Source organism: Aythya ferina (genome assembly GCF_964211825.1).
Source record: "Aythya ferina genome assembly, chromosome: 8".
NCBI lineage: Eukaryota > Metazoa > Chordata > Aves > Anseriformes > Anatidae > Aythya > Aythya ferina.
Genome location: NC_140304.1, coordinates 11,281,280 through 11,301,588, shown reverse-complemented (window position 1 = coordinate 11,301,588; position 20,309 = coordinate 11,281,280). Strand labels below are relative to the sequence as shown.

The following is a 20,309-nucleotide window of genomic DNA, read 5'->3' as shown; positions in this document are numbered from 1 at the left end:
GATCCCCTAGTTTTGGGAGTCTCCTCACTTCTCACACTTTGCTTTTTCACACAATGAAGAATTTTATTTTATTTTATTTTATTTTATTTTATTTTATTTTATTTTATTTTATTTTATTTTATTTTATTTTATTTTATTTTATTTTATTTTATTTTATTTTATTTTATTTTATTTTATTTTATCTCCTGAAACACAGGTGAAGCTGTATTTCTCTTCCATCCCTCTGACCCTCCATCATCTGAGAGCATCTCATGTCCTGTGGTGCCCAGTGTTTATGTAAACTCTGAACTGTGTGCGGCTGTGGGACTGGGCTATAAATCTCCCCAAAGGGGCTCCTGCAAGGTTGCTGATCCTTCCAGGGCAAGCTGAAGCTGGAAGCAGAGAGGATCCCTTCTCAGGGGATGCACCAAGGAGATGCCATTTTTGGAGGGTCTCCACCACGTGTCCAGCTGGAGACCAGGGAACCAGCCCTGCTCGGTGCTCTTCACATCTCACCTGCTCTTCCCCTACAGGCAGAAAATATATGGCAGTGTGTTTCCCACCAGATTATCTTCAGGTCACTGAGTAGCAGCACTTTAAAAAATAAAAATATACAAGCAAAAACTATGGCAAGTGCCTCGAGTGACTTAGGAGGCTGTTTTCAAAAGGAAGTTGCTCTCAGGAGACAAAGCACCTTTGAGATGATGTTCTCAAAAATCAATTGCTCTCGGAAGTTTGGCATCTGTGAACAAGCTGCCTGGCAGAGGGCAGCGGTGGAGGTGCCTGAACTGGTATTTATTATGAACTGGTATTTATTATATTTATTGGTACGTGCATGCAAGAGAAAAGGAAGGGAAATCGCTGTCAGCACTGTACTGCAAGTGACTTAATCATGCAAGTCACCTTTTAATATCACTGTTAATATGAATTTGAGACTTAAGCACCACACAATCCCCCAAATGTGTGTTAAAAAGAGAATCACATCACACTGCAGCTTGCTTACACCAGCCCTAGGGTCCCAGTCGCCTGGGCCAGACCCCAGCACTTATGTTTGCATCCCGCTGCGCACACGTGGGGCTGGACCTGTAGCCACAAGTGGAGGAGAAGCCCAGCCTAGGGAATGTCAGCAAATTAACAAATCAAGCCGTTTCTCCTCCAAAACTCTGCTGGCTTCTTCCCATCCAGCTGTGCTTTACTCTGTGGGCTTGACCCCTTTCCTCAGGGCCGGAGTTCAAGTGACCTACGTCTGATTTCTCACCGCCGCCTTATGAGTGTTTTCATAACACTTTTCTCCTTCCCAGCTTTGGGGACCCGCCAGAGCCCAGCCAAAGCCGAAACCCTTCTGCTCTTTGACATCGGGCTTTGCTCTCTGCGGGATGTTTCCTGGAGGCTCGCGGGAGGCGGTGTGTAGGCAGCACGGGAAGGGGGGCTCAGAGACGGTGGTGATGCTTCGTGGTCTTATAAATGGTTGGAGAGCACCGGGATTGGGAGAGGGAGGATTTGATGTACTGTCATGGTGTGCTGCCCACACGTCGACCCAGGGAACCCAAAGGTTGGCACTGGAGCCACATCTGCCTCACTAAAGGCCGGGTGGGGTGGTAGGAATTGCAGTGGGAAAGCTGGGAGGAGAGAGGGGAAGCCACAGCTCTTCAGAGAGGAGATGGGGAAGGGATTGGGGATGGCGATGGAGCTGGAGAAGGGGATGGGGTGGAGATGTGGGGAGATGGGGGCAGAGGTGGAGATGGGGAAATGGGGCCATGCCCCTGCATGCCTGGAAAGGGGGAGCAGAAGTGGGAAACTAGTGAAAATGGCACTGGGGACTCCATGAGAAGATGCTGGCTTGCCTACTGGAGAATGAAATATAATCCACCTGGATTTTACAGGGACTGGAATATCATGCATGGAAAGGAGGCATTCCTTCAGCTTGCCACCTGTGCTGCTCTTTGCTTGAACATCTTCTTTTCTTATCTGTGCAGGCATATGCCCTCCTCTCCCTGTCAGCTGGCCAAATGCCCTGTGGCCCTTCCCAGGCACTGCAAACAGGTACACTTGCCCAGCTCCATCAGCCCGTGGGGCTCATTTGTCACTTTGTGGGATGGGGAAGCCACCGTGTGTGTGCCCTGAGCCCAGCATCCTTGGATCTGGAAATGCCCCTGGTCCACGCACACACAGAGAGGGGCCATCTGGTGATGGCTCTGCTCACCAGACGTCCCTGCAGCCCATGGATGCTCATCCCACGTACCAGAGGCTGTGCCGGCGCCAGCAGCAGCCCTGCTCTCTGACACGGGAGCAGCCAAACACCGCTTTTGGCATCCCGGGCTTGCTTTGATGTCCTGCGGCGCTGCCCCGAGCTCGTGCACCCCAACCCGTGTTATTCCCCCAGGCGGTCCCCCCCTTTCTCCATGGCCATGAGAAACATCCTCCTTGTGGTGTTTCCGAAAGGAAAAAATGTCCTTGGCTGCTGTAAATAGCGCAGAGAAATGATTTCTCATGGTCCTGCTAGAACCAACATTTCTGTTGCTTGAGCCTCGTGAGCTCAGTGGACAAACGTCAGTGGGGAGCTCTCCTCTGTGGTGGGGCCTTTCCCATGGTATGGACTTCACGTGGGTTTTTGGGGTACCCTGGGGAGCCAGGTGCTGGGAGAAATGCAGCCCTTCCCTCTGGGATGTCAAGCCCTACATAGGGAAAATGGCTGTGTGCACTTTGCGTGTGGCAAAAGGAGCTTGGAGAGGCTCATTGAGCTTGCTGCTGGATAATTAGGTGTTGAACGTGTGAGTATTGATGTGGGATCCTCTCTGTGGGTAGAAATTGACTCCTCCACGGAGCGACTGTCCTACAACGTGTGTCTCAAAAGGTGCTGATCTCTCTGTACAACTCGATCAGCTCCTGTAGAGCATCTCCAGCCACCTCCAGGAGAAAAGAAACCAGCCTTGCCAACATCATTTTACCATCACAGCGACTGGCAAAACAGCATCTCCCTCACCACCCGAATTCACACTGGGCTTGTGATGTGCAGGGACACGGGGATAGCAGATGACACAGCGATGGGAACCGTGGGGTTTGGAGACACAGGTGACACCTGGCCAAGGGACTGGGAACCAGCAGAGCCATTTCCCCCACTGTGGGATGTGCTCCTTCCATCTGAAGCCGCCCCAGGAACCACATCCAGGCTGCTGCAGGGAAAGGGAGGGCATTTCCCATACAAAAATAAGCCCTTGCCCCAGCTCCCACGCCGCAGAGAATCAGCCTCGTCCCAGCCACTGGGGGAAGCGCCGCGAGAGGCAGACCTGGTGCAGAGACCTCAGCCCCATAGTCCAACGTTATCCCAAGGCTAATGACAAACAAAGTCTATTTTTGCAGTGGCCTTGTTTAAAATATTTTCCCTCAATACTCCTGAAATAGCAGTAATTGGAAACGGCTCTTTGAAAGGCCGGTGCATACTTCTTTAATTATGCCTCGCGCTGCCTGTTTCCAATGAGAGGGCCCTATCTGTTTGCAGTTACCGGCCCTTATGAAAAACAGGCTTGGGCCCAAGTCGCCTGGAACCGAAATGAGAAACATTTCCCTTCCTCGGCACCGTTGGAGCTAATTAACTTTAATCATCCCAGAAACATCTCCTTGAGTTTCCCCCCGCCTTGGCTCCAAGCAGCCCCAGGGGCACGGGCGGTGCTGTCCCCTCGTCCCTTGGTCCCCAGGTGCCATCCTCGCTGGTGCTCTGCTCCAGGACGGGCTGGGGACACGGTCACAGCCAAGATGAGCCAGAAAAAATCATACGAGCCACAGATCACGGCTGGGGCTGTGATATTTTGTGATTTACCAGCAGGGACGCGATGCCGCGGCGGTGTAAGAGCATCACTGGTGAGAGCACGGAGAATTAGCGCTCCCCAGTTTTTGTCTGAAGCCATTGGGGTTTAGGGGGGACCTGGCTGTGAGGCCATCACCGCTGCCACCCGGCGGGACGCGGGGGTGTCCCCAGGGTGCCCCGGTCCCTTCCCCCACCAGGGGGAGCTGAGACCCCATGGATGCAGCCCCCGGCCCCCCGTGGGCCTCGGAGTGGGCTGGGGGAGGGCAAAGGGAGGGGGAATTTGGGGCAGGAGGCGGAGGAACTGGGTGGGGGCCCCACGCAGCCCCAGCTGGGTCCCCACCCAAGCACCCAGAGCTACATTTAAGCTCAGGTCTGAGCACTCGTCCTTCTCCTGGGCTCTGCCCCTATTTGATTTTGCGGGTAAAAGGTCTAATTTTAACGCCCTTCTGTAGGGTTAGGGCTTATTCTTTTTCTTTGCTCAGTACATGGGATGTCTTCCTGAGCCCATTTCTCGAGGCAGGGAAAGCAGGATGGAATTTGGGCTAAATTCAGGCTGACTGGCCCCTCCAGAGCTCCACCTGGGGCTGTCTGCGTGTTCCAGCGCTGTCCTGGCCGAGCCTGAACGCCCTCAGCCCTGCAGGAGCTCTGTGAGCCTCCGAGGCAAGTTCTGCACCACTGGTAGGGATCTCCAGAGTCAGCTTAAAAATCCTACAAGTACCTTAGGTGATCCTTTAACCCAAATGCATGTTGCTCCCAAGGAGCAGCAGGCTTTGCAGTGGAGCAGGGCACTCGGTGCAAGCACCAGGACCAGCGCCTTGCAGTGTTATGAAAGGCTTTATGAGGGGATTTGGGATTTTATTTTATTTTTTTGGTTGGCCACTAAGGAGTCAGGGATTGTATAGGGCCAGCTCCCTATGGCCGGGAGAACCCAAGGGCAGGAGCTGCTGACCACACACAGAAACCAAGGCGGGAGCTGGTGGCGAAAAATGGAAAAAAAATTCTTCACGTGCTTGTTCGCTGGGGCAATTAAAAGTGGTTACAGGAGCAGAAATGAGTGATTGCTCGCTTTGTTGTCTGCTCCCTGTGCTCTTGGAGAGATTTATTGGCTGGTAGCAGATGATCCGATCCCCCTGCTCCAGATTCTGTGCAACGGAGCACTAATTATGGTTAATGGTTGTACTGAAGTGGATAATTTTTTTCTAGCATGACAGCAAGAATAACATGATTTAGCAATATCCCTGCAGCAAAAGGGCCAGGAGTGGTTGTGTCCGCAAGCTTTACACAGCAGGGAGGGTGATGGCAAGAAGACAGTGGGAAAAGGCACTGGCATGGAGGGAAATCAGTCTGTCCTGCCTGGAATTTGGGATGGGCTTCATCAGCAGCATTGCCCCTTGGCCTGACCCTACTAGAGCAACAAGGCATGAGGGAACAGCCCCACTGATGGTACACGGGTCTTGAAGAACAAGGGGGGCATGTCGCACCCACTGCTGCTCCAAGCCTTTCACTTGGAACCATAAAGAATTTGGTGGTTTTGCTTCCAAACTGGTCTGACTGCTAGGGCTGTCCAGGAACAGGGCATGGGAAACGTAATCGGGTTGTACGTGCAAAGGTAAGCAGAATAAACAATGAGGGTGTAAAGACATTTTAGCGGTAAGGATGTTGATCCTGAATATGTGATATGTGACAAAAAGTAAGACTAATCCCAGATTCAAGGGCACGTAACCAGATACAGCATAGAGAAAACAATCTACAGGGCAAACAAAATTCAGGCTAGGGCAGCTCCTTCAGGCTGGCTTCTCAGGGACAGCCGTGGGTTAGCATCCCAAAAGGGTAGAGTCAGCTGCAGTGTAAATGTGGATGTGAAAACCAGGGCATAAAGTGAGCTTTTGTGGTTTCTGCTCTTTCTCTGGATGGATTGGCACACCAAAGGCAGTTGGGTGTCACCTTGCTGGCCCTGAGCTCCCTGCACCCCCCAAGCAGCTCCTGGAGGAGGCAGCCCAGCACGGTGACCAGAAGCTGGCCCTGTGAGCTCTCCAATTTACCCTTCATTCAGAGTTTCTCATTTTTTATTTTTTTTATCCTTTATCCAGGCATAAAGGCTAGAAACCATTTTGAAGGAAGTTCTTATTACTCTTTTAACATCTTGAGAGAGTCTCTCCCTGGGGTTGTTTTTCATAGCTTGAGGCTCTCACCTCTCTTCTGGCTCAAAATCACCTGCAAACACAGCACTAAGTGCCTGTTGGAGGGACCACAGGTGAGACTGTGAAGCCTCTCAGCCTGTTTGCACTGTGGAGGTGCTCATCTCCGGTGGTGCTTGATGATGAGACCTCAGGGGAAGGAGCTTCTTCCCATTGCATGTCCCTGGGGAGAGGAAGGCAACGAGCCACGGGAATTGTGGAGCAGCTCCAGAAAATGAGGTCTGAAGCGTCCTAGTGACCCCAAATTTCTCAGTTCTGGAGGTTTTTTTAATGTCGTGCCAGCTGTGTGGTCCTTGAACCCTTTGAGTGGGCAAGGCTGTATCCTCCCAGCAATGCTAGTGCACTCAGTCCCTCCCTAGGGAGGGAGGAACTGGGAAGTGATCCCACAGCACACCCCAAACCCTCCAGGAAAGGAGAAAGCCCCCGGGGTCTCTGTCTCAGCACCCCTCTGATCTTCCCACCACACTGATGCTGCAAGCTGGATGCCTCCAGCAGGGTTTGTGGCATCCTTCATGAATGACTCTTGGAATAAATTTGTGCACAGGGAGGAGGATCCAGGAAAAATCCCCTGCTCAGTGCTGTGGACATGGGCTCCTGCACCCAGAAACCATCCCCTGGGTACATCCTCGGGGCTGGAGCTGTCCTTCAGAGAGGAAAGAGGGACATCATCTTCTTGGGATGGGTTTCTTGAAACTGGCAATTAGCAGCCTGAAAACCATAATGAGGCAACGGGATTCCTTGCTGCTGGGGAGCAGCTTTTGGCAGACTTCATCACACTGAAAGCCTTCACCAAGGCAGCGAGGAGGAGACCCTTGCCTTTCTGCGAGGCACCTGAGCAAAATGCTGGGGCTCAACCCCTGGATGGCAACTTGCAGCTCAGCTCGTCCATGCTGCTGGGGCAGAAAAGGTGAGGGCAAGAGCCTGTTGTTTGTTTTGTTTTGTTGTTTTGGTTTGGTTTTGTTTTTCTGTGGGGATGGTCACTGCCTTCCTGCTCCAGTGGGGTTAAACCAGATGCCTTCTATGCAGGTATGCATCTCCCGAGGACAAAAGGGAACAAAGGGTTCATTAGCAGGAATTATGTGCCTGATAACTCCACCAAGCCTGTTTCAGGAAGGTGTGGTCACAAAGCACCCTGGAGCTGTTCTGTGCTGAGACTTGAGCCTCTGGTGTCTGGTTCCCTGCATGAGGGCTGGGTTTGTTCCTTCCTGGCAAAGTGAAGCTGGGGGCAAGCAGAACAGCTCAGATCTTCCAGTCCCAGCCTGGGACCTCACCTCGCCTTGGTGCTTCAAGCAAGGCTGGTATGGATGTGATGCAGGACAGCCCTGGAGGGATCCCTGGTGAAGCCCAGGCAGAGCAGGGGTAGGGGACACAGCCAGGAGGAAGGGGACTTCTTGAGGGCATCCGTAAGGGAGCAGTAATACTTGGGACGATTCCCACACGTGGCAATAAACCTGTGGGTTGCCCATGCCCGTGGTGCCTCTGGCCCCTGCAGATCTGCAGCAGTGCCAGTCCCCTGCGGTCACGGGTGCGAGCAGGGCATTACCCCTGTGGTTAGCAAAGGCATTGGATGCGCGTGTCCTTGGGGACCTCCACTCCTCCAGCCAGGTTGTGTAAGGCTTAGAGCAGTGCAGGAGCCAGGTAAACACTTGAGCCCATTTTTGCCAGGTGATTGCACAAGAAAAGGACAATCCTGTGTAATTTCCCAGAGCCAGGTGCCTCTGAGCACCTACACCATGGCCCCAAGCTGGGCAGCCTCCAGCAGCTGCGGTGGAGGTGGGACTCCACGTGTGAGAGGCAGTGAGGCCACTGCAGCTTCTCCTGGGTTTTTTCCTTCTGGAGAAGGTGAGGAGATGGACTGGAGGTCTACAGGAGAGCCAGCACCAAGACTGGGTGGTAGTGGTGGCGTTTAGAGGAGAGCTTTTACCATCGAGAGATGTCTTCAAGACAAACAGTGAGATTTTTCCTGTTGCAGTTGCTACACCTGAGAGTGATTTCCTGGGCTTTTTGGTGGATTTAACCCTGTCTGGAATGGTTTTATTGCACTCAGAGAAGAGATGAAAGAACCTAGGGGCTACTGAAGAGGAGCTGCCCCAGCTCAGGGCTGAGTGAGGAGGGTTAAGAAGAGCAGAGACGCCTTGGCGTGCTCCATCCATCAGCCCAAAACTGATGGGAATCCTCTTGCAGCCCTTTCCTGGAAGGATTTTGCCTGCAACCGAAAATGGGGAGGGGTGCAGAAAATGAAATGAAAAATGTATCTTTAACCACGCTCAAGACAAATGAGGGATCTGCTTGGGAAGCACTCGGCTGCAGTTAGCAGGGTGCAGAAGGGAGGTGGGTGCTCCTAGTTCCTGCCCTACAGCTGCTGATTTATTGTCCCTGGCGTGCAGGGCCCCGCCAGCCTGTGGGATGTTTCCCATTTGGCACTTCAAAGATGGGTGAACAATGGAGCTGTGCTTCAAAGGGGGATGGCTGCTGGCCCCTGGGACCTGGTGAGGCCACGGTGCCTCAAGGAAATTTTGTTCATCTCGTGCTGCAAGCAGCACCAGGAGCCTGTCTGCAACTCGGGGGGATTGTGCTCCCCGTGGGCATCCTGCCCTTCGTGACCTGTCCTTCAGACGATGTTCCCCTCGCCATGGGTCCAGCTTTTTGCACAAAGGCAAAGTGAGCTGTGTCCCTCTGAGATGTCCCCTCCATAGGAGCCGCAGCGTTGTGCTCGAAGCCACCTCCAGCCTCAGCTGCTGAAAGGAAGCTTTGGGCTGGAAAAGGAGGTTTTTGTAGGTGGGACTGCCTTTACCTTGGTATTGCTCTTCTGGAGACTGAGAGCTGCCTTCTGCCGCGTCTTTCCTGTGGTGCATGATATGAAGTCCAACAGGAGTCTGCAGCTGTTGGGCAGAGGGACATTGGAAATGTTAATTTTTTTAATTATATTTTTTGCAAATTTTTGCACACCCTAACTTCTCTCAATTTCTCTGCCTTTCCACACCTGCAGCCTTTTCCATCCCTTTCTTTTCTCCTTCTAGAGAGGAAAAATGGAGGAAAACATCCAAAACCTTTTATTTTTGAGGAAAAGAGCAGCTGGGAAATGACGAGCTGAGAGGGCAGGCACCTTTATTCCCTTCCCTCTGCCTTAGTGATGTCTCCTGTCCCAGTGCCAGGACACGGAGCAGGCACTGTCGTCCCCTGTGTGTCATTTTCTAACAAACATTTTCATGGGCAGAAGTCCTCCTCCTCCAAGTTGGGTCCTGCAGGAGTCACAGAGATCCACCTCTCCTCTGGGCTGGGAATTCATAAGACCAGCTCGGCACCTTATTTGCGTTAAGTCCACTTAATCGTGACTCCAAAACTGCTCTTTTGGAAACCCGAACCAATTTGCTAGATAGTGGAAAAACGAGCAATTTCTTCTTCTGGTCAGTTGCTCAATCATTTTTTTCTGGCGTTCTCCATTCTGTTTTATTTGAAGTCAATTTAGGATGAATGAAGTGTCCAGCTTCGACAGCTTTGGAGGCTCCGGCAGCAGCAGCCCGTGGGCTTCCCAGCGCGTGCGCTCACCAGCTGAGCTGTTCTCCCTCCGGCCCCTCCGGAGGCCAGGACTTGATGGATGGGCTCACACAATGAATTAAGCATCACTGGAGAGTGCGGAGCTGGATTTGGGCTTGCAAGCACACTCCTCCACGCTTGCCTGTGTTTTGTCCTTTCCCACAGACGTCCTCGGAGGCACACTTGCCCCATTTATTAGAACTGGGGATCTGAGGCAATGTGGAAATGTGGTCCAGGGAAAATCCATGTGAACTTAGAGAAAAGAAGCCCAGACGGTGAGTTACTTGCTGAAAGTCCCGTGCTTGGGGAACCTGGATCATCGTGTGACGTGGCTGGGAGCTGCTTGGCTCTGGCAATGCTTGCGGAGACCGTGGCGGCGAGGGGAGAAGGCAGGATACAAACCACAGCTTTCCCTGATGGTCTGCTGCTCCTACAGTCGCCTCTACTCTGCCCACACGTCATTAATGGACTACTTATTCCTCCAGTTCTTCGCTGGCTGAGGATGAGCCTCCCCAGACAGTCTCTTCAGTGGCCCCTGTGGGCGAGAGGCCCCCGTTTCCATCGGCTGCTCTCAACCACTCGGCCATCGCCGTGCCGCTTTGCAGAGGTGCCTTTGGAGATGCTGGAAGCAGCCGCCTGGTGACCTCTATCTTGGAAACCATTTCGGTCCGGGGCTTTATTTCCTAATTTCAAGGCTCTGAGCCCACAGCTCCTCCTCAAGTTACAGCTCGGGGGTTGCTAAAGTCCACGCAGCGCGAGCCGCTCGTCCAAAGAGAGGCCGGGCTCTGGCCCTGCCTCCCCAGCAGCGCTGTATAAAAGCTTTGCTCTTTGCAGGAACCTCCTCCAGAGCCCCAGCTCCTCTCCTCCCACAGCCTCAGCTCACGGCTCTCGCCTCCCCGAGGGGTGCACAGGTAAGCGAGGATGGATGGAAAACCCCACAGGACGTGTAGGGAGCGGGGCAGGGTGGAGGCGGGCGGCCCCACGCCGTGACAGCCGCTCTCCCCACCACAGGACACCATGGTGCGGCGCGTGGCCGTGGTGGGCGCAGGTGTCAGCGGGCTGGCGGCCACCAAGTGCTGCCTGGAAGAGGGGCTGGAGCCCACCTGCTTCGAGAGGAGCGAGGACATCGGCGGGCTGTGGCGCTACACGGTGAGAGAGGCTCGGGCCGCGTGGCCTCACGGGGCTAAAGGAGGGTTTGGGGTGGGGATGGTGGCTTCAGGAGCAGCTCGGGGGAAGGAGCTGGGCAGGTTAAAGCCTGGGGGAGGAGGTGAGGACAAAGTTTGTTCTGGGTGATGCAAAATGTTTGACTCGGATCAAAGCACAAAGCCTGTAGCTGTCACGCCTGACCTCTGGATGCTTTCCGGAGCTCAACGGGGATGCTAGACCTAGTCCCGTGCCCTCTCCCCTGAGCTTCTTCTTTCCCTGGCTCCTAAATGCAGGTGTAACCAGCTCCTAAGTGCCTGGGGTGAGGCAAGCCCTCCTACCTGGCCCTTTAGGACACGTATGTGCTCTTGGGGGTGATTTGGTTACTGCACCTGATGGCTTTGGGGGGCCTCTCTGGCCCCAGCCTGGTGGTATCTGCAAGAGTCAGATTAATTTTTAACCCAGAATGTTTTGGGAATGGAAAATCACTGGACCCAGCAGGTTCAGCAAATCATTCATCTGCTTGCTCATTCTGAGGAAAGTTGTCAAACCAAAACCCCCAGTGAGACTCTTAATTTGACAAGATTAAAATAAAACACTTAGGTTTTATTTATTTATTTATTTGATGTAAATTACTTCTTCTTCTTCAGTTTTCTTCAGTCTTCTCTGGATATTTTTTAAGCTGCTTTTAACTGAAAAAAGGTCCGTTTTGTGGCAGTTTTTTGTGAGTGAAATGTTGCTTTATTTATTGCCCTTTTGGCTTGATAATGATGTGGAAATCTTGCACATCTGCTGGATTCTGCCTCCCAGGTGGGTGAATCCACAGAGAGGTGGTGAAGCCCAAAATTTGTCCTCTCTGCAGGTGTGTGTCCATCCCCCTAGTACCACCTGGGCAAAGCCTTGTCCTGAGGGGCATAAATCCCAGCCAGAAATGCCAATAGCATTAGGATAGCAGCTTTGAATCCCGGGGCATCCAAACAAGAGCACTGTGCAATCTTGTACATGTGGGAATCTGCAGTTTTGGCAGGGATCTGACCCTTGCTATGTCAGAAACTCTTGGCCTGTTGGACCAGAGGCTCAGAGAGCAGATTTAGGGCAGTTTCACAGACAAAGTATTTATCTTTGCTGTGGATGGTGCCTGGATTTTGTTAATTGAGCAGTAGAGCAATAAGCCTGTGATATTCCCTGTGTGCTCCAGCCAAGCAGAGAGAAAAATCACTTTGAGCTCTGCGAGTGATGTTTCTGAGGAGAGATGCTTCAGCTTTAAAACAGCGTGTGCCCAAGGTTAAGTACAGACAACATCATAACTGATGTTTCTGTGAGGTAAAAGCGGAAGAAATTATGCTAAAAAGGGGAATCTGAGGTTATTATGGGGATGTGCGTGGCTCTTTGGAATGAGCCCACAAAGCCTGTGAGCAAACGAGGAAGGTAAGCAAAGGGCTGCAGACCCTCTGGGGTGCTCAGCGCCCTCAGTTCTGGGCTCAGTGGGTGAGGTTGAGCTGGAGCAGGGCTGGGGCTTACTTGGCCAGGCAGGAAGGGGATAGCAGGGGAAAACCTCCCTCATTCTGAGAGCCAAACATTGTGGTTCAGGCCTCCAAAGCTCTGGGATTCTCCTAGAAGTTCTGGATAAAATCATCTCCAGGTTGGCTTAGTGTTTCCTACACTTGGCTTATGGCTTTCCAGGGTGCCCATGTCTGGTCTCCCCGAGCTGTGCTGCTCACCCAGAGCTGGAGATCTGGGCTTTGAGGAGTGGAGGACACCCCCTGGGGCAGCACACATCCCTTCATCCCCTCTAACCACAGCCCTCTACTCACATACCCCTCCAGGAGCATGTGGAGGAAGGCAGGGCAAGCATCTACCGCACCGTCTTCACCAACTCGTGCAAGGAGATGATGTGCTACCCCGACTTCCCCTTCCCCGAGGACCACCCCAACTACATGCACAACGCCCGGCTCCAGCAGTACATCCGCGACTACGCCCAGCACTTTGACCTCCTGCGGCACATCCGCTTCAAGGTGGGTGCCTCGGAGAAAATCCTTTGGGATAACACCCAGGGGAAAAAAATGTGGGTTTTGTGCAAGCGGGTCTCGCCAGCTTTTTGGTTGGGTGGGGTCAGATAACCAGCTGGAAAAAATATTTGGCATTTGATTCTGGGGGCGAGAACACCCACCTGGCTGCAGAAGGGTCCCCTTGCACTGACTTCCCAAACCTCTTTCTGTCTCTCTTTCCTGTAAGACCGTGGTCACCAACATAAGGAAGCGCCCTGACTTTCGTGCTACGGGGCAGTGGGAGGTGGTTACGCAGAGAGATGGGAAGGAAGAGATGGCTGTTTTTGACGCTGTGATGATTTGCTCTGGGCATCACATCTACCCAAACCTCCCCCTAGACCACTTCCCAGGTAAGTTGCATGTCTGCAGTTCATCCACTACCATGCAGACAGGCACACACCTTCTGTTCAAGTGTTTCTTCCCTGCAAAAAAATGCCTTTCCAGCACTAAAAAGAGTGTTTTCCTTGGGAGTGACTTGTCACAAACTGTGACAAGGCAGGGACACTTTTACTGGAGGTGATGCTAGTCTTTCCTGGAAAAAATGATTTTGGAGTGTTTCCTTTAACAGAAGATTCTTCACTAAAGGGTTTCATAAAACTCTTCTTTTGGCATTTTTCCATAGTTTCTTATACAAAAATTGTGCACATTTTACCATACCTGTGTTTATAGGCACATCATTGAAAAAAATTCTCGATAGTGAGGAATAGTTGGTGCTGGGGGTCTGTTTGGAGAAGGTGAGGGCCTGGGTTATGAACTGGTCAGGAGAACTCCCCTCAGGTCCTTTATAACCTTCTGGTTTAGAAATTAAAGTTGCTTCCCTGTCACTTAGTGATGTGAGGGCATACCAAGGGGATGACATTGGCTGTTCTGGTGTCTCAGCATGATGTTGGGGCTATACTTGTAGCTTTTGGGGTACACAAATACCACACCAAGGTGTCCTGTTCTTGCCTGCTCAGGCTCCTCTCTGCTTAAATTCTGAATGAATGCAGAGACAAAACCCTGTCCCATTAGAGGCTTGCAGCATCCCTCCACGTGCCAGCGATACCTGCTACTGTGAGCAATGCTCAGACAGATGCTCCAGCACCACCTGCAGGAATGGGAGATGCCAAGGCCAGCACAGCCGCTCTTTTTTCCATTCCTGGGGTGATTTACATCCCTTTCTGTCTTCCTCCCACCCCCCCAGGTATAGAAAAGTTTAAAGGCTGCTACTTGCACAGCCGGGAGTACAAGGAGCCAGAGAAGTTCAGAGGGAAGAAGGTGCTGGTGGTCGGCTTGGGCAACTCCGGCTGTGACATTGCCGTGGAGCTCAGCACTGTGGCCTCACAGGTACGGGGACCTGCACCAGGGCTGGTCAGGGCTGGTGGCCATCACGGGGGTGCCTCACCCCTGCCCGGCTGCCCCCCAGGTTTACCTGAGCTCACGAAGCGGGTCCTGGGTGTTGAGCCGCATCTGTGACCACGGCTACCCCTGGGACATGGTGATCATCACCCGCTTTCGGACGTGGCTGGACAGCATCCTCCCTAAGGCAGTCAACGACTGGCTGTACGTGAGGGGCATGAACCAGCTCGTAAAGCACGAGAACTTTGGCCTCATGCCGGTCAACAGGTAAGCGTGAGGCCATCTGTTCCCAAAGCCACCAGAGGTGTCAGTCCCAGATGGGGCTGGGCCGTGCCTGCCCAGGGCCAGCAGCAGGAGCCTCCTTGGGCTTTCCCCTTGCAGAACATCCCGCAAGGAGCCAGTGCTCAATGATGACCTCCTGAGCCGCATCACCTGTGGCGTGGTGTTGATCAAGCCAGATGTGAAGGAATTCAGAGAAACGTCCGTGGTGTTCCAAGACGGGACCGTGCAGGATGATGTGGATGTGGTTGTCTTTGCCACGGGTTACACTTACTCCTACCCCTTCATGGAGGATGAATCCATCATCAAGAGTAGGAACAACGAGGTCACTCTCTACAAGAGCGTCCTCCCCCCTCACCTGGAGAAGCCAACCATGGCAGTCATCGGGCTGGTCCAGTCCTATGGGTCTGTCATCCCGACAGCAGACCTCCAGTGCCGCTGGACAATCAAGGTGTTCCAGGGTGGGTGCATGGGCTAAGTAAGGCCTGTTTTCCCCTAATGGGAACTCGCGTTTTCCAGCAGTGATGTACAGATTAAAACCAAAAATGAGGGCAGTGCCTGAAAGCTGAAGAACGTGGATTTGGCCAGAAATACCGTGGCACCTCACAACGTGGCAATGGGTGACTTGTCATCCCACTACAGATTGCAATGAGGTCCCTGTGGTGGGACAACTACTTGGGCATCACCACGCACCCTAAGGGACAGGGTGGCAAATTTTGTCACATCTCCGATGCCCAAGTACGACCAAAGCCCAGACCTCGATTCCAAAGGGAAGAGAAGCACCCAAGGACTCATCTGATCCCTACAGACCCTACCTGCTTTAGGAAGGATCTCTGGGCATCACCTCCCTTTGCTAATGCTATTCCTGTTCTCCCCAGGTCAGTGCACCCTCCCGCCCGTCAGCAAGATGATGGACGACATAGATGAGCAGATGAGGAAGAAGCTCCAGTGGTAGGTGCAGCGTGTGGGACTCCCTGCCCAAGGAGGAGGAGAAAAGGGCAAGGGGAAGGCAGCTCCTTGCCAGGAGGCTCTTCTGAAATGCCCCCTTCACGTCCTGGATAACTCAACCTATTTTTTTTCAGTGCAGGAAGCCCCAGCCAGCTTGCTGGTGTTGGTTCACAGTTTTCCACCCACCCCAGGAAGGCCTGAATTGGGCAAGTTTGGGTGGAAAATTTGTGATGGGAAAATTTCCTGTCTGGAAATGCTGGTTTGCCATTACTGAGCATTATCAGTCTGAAATAGCTTTTCTCAGTGAGGCCCCAGCAAAACCAGAACGTCTTCCTCATTCTTCCGTGATGTTTTTTGTTTCATATAGTACATGGAAATGCCTTGCATTCCCCTTCCTTAGCATATCTCATGTTATAGTGAAGCAACGTGGTGAAAATATGAACATAGTCAAAGCTGAGTCTGGCCCAAGAAATGTTTTCTGTTTTTAGAAACAGTTACGTGGCAGGAAGTTCCAAAGCACAGCATTGAGGTGAGAGCCAGATCCCTTCACCAGCAGCAGCAGCGATGCACATGGTGCATGGTCGTGCCCCAGCCAGCACCGCTCCACATTTTTGGCGGACAGATTCTGCCTTTGTCCCCCTTCTCAGGGCTCTGTGGGGGAGCAAATTCCTTGTCTCTTGCCTTGATATTGTGGAGGATGGCAGCTATGGGGCAGAGGGCTGTCTGTTCCCTGCCAGCCCCCTGCACCATTTTGACCCTGCACTGAATTTGTCTGACTTTACGGAAGGTTTGCTCCCTGCCCACCCTTGCTGCTGCCACAGGGTCCCCCAGTGCAGTGAGAGCACAAGATGTCATATCAATAATAATAACAGGGGGAAAGCTAAAGCAGACCCTCTTTCCCTCTCCCCCAAAGGTACGGGAGCAGCACCACGCTGCAGACCGATTATATCACCTACATGGACGAGCTGGCCTCAGCCATCGGTGCGAAGCCCAACGTGCTCAAGCTCCTGGTGACGGACCCACGGCTGGCCCTGGAGGTCTTCTTCGGGCCCTGCACCCCCTACCAGTTTCGGCTGACAGGGCCGGGGCGGTGGAGTGGGGCCAGGAGAGCCATCCTCACCCAGTGGGACAGGATGCTGCGGCCCACGAGGACACGCATAGCCCCTGACGCCCCCAGCCTCTTCCCCATCTCGGCCATGCTGGGGGTGCTCTTCCTCCCGCTCCTCCTCCTCCTCGCTGTACTCTACTGGTAGGGGAGCGATGCAGGCGCACCAAGTGGGGTTTGTGCATGGGAAGCTTTCTCCTGCTGGCCACCCAGGGAAATGTGTGCTGCTGCTTGGCTCGTTACCCAAATAATTCATCAAGAATTTCCTTTAAAAGTTTAAAAAAAAAAAAAAAAAAAAAAAAAAAGCAAGCTTTGGTAAATCAGCCTCTGTGCTTGGTGAATTGAAGTGTTCTCAACTTTTTTTTTTTTTCAGTAGCTATGAAAGAGTATAAATGCTGGTCCCAGTAAGTAACGCTGGTTATTTTATCCCTCTAAATGTGTTCAAAGTGTGATGCAGTGTCTTTAACTCTCCCTTTGCACAGTCTTTCTCTAGTGAAAAGACAGAGACAACATGTTTGCTTGTTCAAGAGGCGTTTTGGTGTAAAGCCTGTGCTCTGGGCAAAACAAACCTGCCTGAATTGCCTCTTCTGGGCACTCATTTCCATAGCAAGTAAAGAAGAATATCCATATTTTTCACCAATGGGGAAAGATGCCCAAAGGTGGGGGAGGAACTCGGATGAAAATTGTGAGAGGAAAAAATATTTTGGTGGAAAATGTTGGGTAAAGCCCCCTAGCCCAAACAGCCCGCCGGCTCCTGGAAGAGCATCTGGCTTTGCTGCAGAGTGTGGGGTTCCCCAGGGGACAGGCACAGCTGGGGCTGTGTAGCCCAGCACCCCCACTGCTGTGGCCATGCGATATTTAGCAGACAGCAGCTCCCCTTTCTGCTGCCTCAGCAATATCATAGCTCATTTTTAGGAAGGACAGATGGGTTTCTCATGAATCAGCTAAGCTTTGGCACGGGCAGCTCATGAAGGCGGTGGTCCTGAGGCATGCAGTGAAGAGGAGCACTGGGCTCAGCCCGGGCTGTGCCTCCTGGCCCAACGCATACGACCAGCTCTGTCACCGTCCCCAAAGCCTGGGTATCTGCAGCCTGCACCCCAAGGTGCTCTGAGGGCTCTTTCCTTCTCCTTGCAGCTATTACGAAGTTCAGGGGCCAATATTTCTGAGACCCCCAAGGAATTCAGCCCATTTGGCTGGCTGGTCTGGGGGATTTGGGGCTGGATACATTCATGGGGCTCTCCCCAGAGGCCAAGGAGAACATGCACCCCATGGGAGCTGAGGGGATGGTGCTGGCTGTGCAGCTGGTCCTGTTGGTGCCTTGTGGGCCCTGAGGCTACCACAGGAGCTGCTGCTCTGTTTCACAATGCTGTGATCTTCCGAAATGTCTCCAGGGGAAAAAAAGACACAAGGGTGGTTATCAGCACACCCAAATGCCAGTGATGTGTCCTGCAGAGCAATGCTGGTCCCACTTCAGGCCACAAGCTGTTTCAGATAAGAGGAAAAAATATTTTTACTGTTCATTTTCTATCATGAATTATATTACTTTTTTTTTCCAAGCTGAAAGCTGAGCTATGCCTCAGGCTTGGTGTAGGAAATGCATAAGCCACTAACTTCAGTATTAAGAGCAAAATGTTTAAACTAATAGCTATGGGCATTAAAACTAAAAATTGCTGTTCATGCATGAATTTTAGGAAGCCCTTTCTTTTTTCCTCATTGTAATAAATAGAAAGCGAGAGGTGGTTTTTCACATCTCCATAGGCACAAAACCTTCCTCAAAGGGAAAGCCTGGAATTAAACATCTGAATGTAGGCTGGGTAACCCAAAAGGAGAAGGATTGTTGGTTTCATCAGGAACACTCTGCAGGTGCTTCTGAGCACAGGGTAGCTGATCCCTGGGGGGACAGGAGATGAGTCTTGGCTCCGGTCCTGACCAGCCCATGATTTGCTCTCTGCTCGGGCTTGCTGATAGCAAATAGATAAAAGCCTGTACCCAGCTGGGTCTGAAGTCCAGCCAGTTCAGTCTGTCTCACTTTTGCTTGGATCAGAGCTTTTTGAGACATAATCAATAACAGCTTTGTTATCTCCTGTTGTGGGGATGGTGCTTCTCCCTTTTGACATGTTGGTGAGATGAAGTTATGCCTTGGAAGTCTGCGTAAAAGTTTTGTTTCTGTTGATGTTGGTTTTGTGTGTGTGTGTTGTGCAACTTCACCGATTTCGCAATCTGAGCACAGCCACGGGAGCCCTCCAGCAAGGAAGGACAAGGCCTGGGGTGCAGTGAGGAAGCACTGGAGAGCCAGTATTGCTTTAGAAATGGCAGATGTGTGGTGGCCAGCAGGAAGATTCACCTGTCCTGGGTGTGATTTGGGTCAAGACACTCCTAAGGAGAAGTAAGGCCAGGCTACAACAGTGCTGAGCAGCCCTAAAATCACTGAGTGCTCAGCACCTTCTCAGACCAATTAGCAAGCCAAGCCAGGAGCTCCTGTACCAATTTAAGGAAGATGCCTTCAGAGTGATAGAGAGGTGATGCTGTGTAATCTCCTCAAATATCTCCAAATGCTGCTAGGGGGCAGCTTGGCTCTCCTGTGGGGGTAAAAGAAAAGTTGTTGGCCACTCTGAAGGCAAACACACGGGTCTGTGGGAGGTGATGGGGTCTTCATCACCAGGGGGTTTCAAAACAGGTGGGGGAAACAAGGAGGAAAGGAGCTGCTCTGGAGGGGAAGGTGGGTCAGATGGTCCTGAGGTCCCTTCTTGTCCTGTGGTCTGCCGAAGCTCTTGGAGATGAGAGAAGATCCCTCACTGGATGTGAGTTAGTGGGGCTGCCAGTGCCTGTGCTGGCTGTGCTCAGCAGGGAGCTGGAGTTGTCTGAGACGGGCACATCGCTTAGTGTTGGGGGGTTTGTCCTTCTAAAATGCATATTTCTGCAAAGGAATGCACAAACAGAGCTCCTAGGTGGGGCCTGAGGTGGTGCCAGAGCACGTCCCTGCCAGGAGGAGGATTGCTGCCGTGTCCCCGTGCCGGCAGTCAGGAATGTCAAACACCAGCACACCTCCCCTCGAGATGCTCTTGGAGCAGCTGCAGGAATTGAAGGCATTTAAACACCGAGCTCAGGAGGAAGGGGGGAAATATTTACAGGAGGGGGCCCACTGACTTCACTGAAATCTTAAAAACCCTTGAAAACGAAGGTGGTGGTAGGACGGAGCATTCTGGTTGGGGTCTGTATGGCTTAACCACCTGCTTTCCAGGCAGCTCTTCCTTATGGTTATTTGCTTTTTTTTTTTCTTTTAAACAAGTGTTATATTTAAATATAAGCCCTGTTTACTCCAGCAATTCCTTCAGGAAATGTTTGTTATTCCTGAAATGATGGAGACAGAGCCCTGAATGCTGAGGGTCAGTTCAGGAGGCTGGAGGAGGGTCCAGAGCCCTTCCTGGAGCTGTGGGTTCTTTGGGTGCTATTTGGGAGCTTACACATGTTTATCTGCTTTGTGCTATGGTACAAGGCCGTGGCAAGAAAGGGGGTATGTGTGCATCCATTAGGGATGGTCTTGTGAGGATTTTTTAAGTTTTCAGTGGAAACTTTTAATTGTAAATCTTAAAACCTCCAAAACAAGGAGCTAAGAGCTGCTCCTCTTCTGCCTTCACCAGCACCACGGGAGGCAGCAGGCTTAACAAGGGCAGCGGCTTCTCCTTGGCAAAGTCCACAGGCTGCACACGTGGAAGATACGTGACTTATTACTAAATCAGGTCAAATTTGGCCAAGTATGCTGGAGTAAAACACTTGTGCCCTTCTCGCAGGACCTCCTTGCCTGATCAGCAAACTCCTTCCCGCTCTACCTACTACAGCCCGTGCCTGCCTTGGCACATTCTTTGGGTCTCCTTCACCGTGATGCCTCTTGTGAGAGTTCAAGAAAATGAATGTACCTAGTTCTGATA

General features: G+C 52.1%; 1 protein-coding gene across 2 annotated transcripts; it reads left to right on the top strand.

Annotated features, from left to right (window-relative positions):
- Positions 1 to 9,430: 9,430 nt before the first annotated feature.
- On the top strand, positions 9,431 to 18,554 carry LOC311440354 (flavin-containing monooxygenase 3-like). Of its 2 annotated transcripts, none has more exons than XM_084527151.1 (9): positions 9,431 to 10,430; positions 10,531 to 10,668; positions 12,489 to 12,677; positions 12,898 to 13,060; positions 13,894 to 14,036; positions 14,116 to 14,315; positions 14,430 to 14,788; positions 15,206 to 15,278; positions 16,189 to 18,554. In XM_084527151.1, exons 2-9 carry the CDS (start codon positions 10,537 to 10,539, stop codon positions 16,526 to 16,528), a joined length of 1,599 nt encoding a protein of 532 aa, XP_084383277.1. In that variant the 5' UTR covers positions 9,431 to 10,430; positions 10,531 to 10,536; the 3' UTR covers positions 16,529 to 18,554. The 2 variants fall into 2 exon arrangements, with proteins under 2 accessions (XP_084383277.1, XP_084383278.1); XM_084527152.1 differs by having other exon boundaries at positions 9,466 to 10,430; positions 10,513 to 10,668.
- Positions 18,555 to 20,309: the final 1,755 nt, after the last annotated feature.

Coding starts and splice junctions, on each gene's coding strand:
- LOC311440354 (XM_084527151.1), top strand. CDS start 10,537: ATGGTGCGGCGCGTGGCCGTGGTGGGCGCAGGTGTCAGCGGGCTGGCG. Junction 13,061..13,893: donor CCCCCTAGACCACTTCCCAG/GTAAGTTGCATG, acceptor CCACCCCCCCAG/GTATAGAAAAGTTTAAAGGC. Junction 14,037..14,115: donor TCAGCACTGTGGCCTCACAG/GTACGGGGACCT, acceptor GCTGCCCCCCAG/GTTTACCTGAGCTCACGAAG.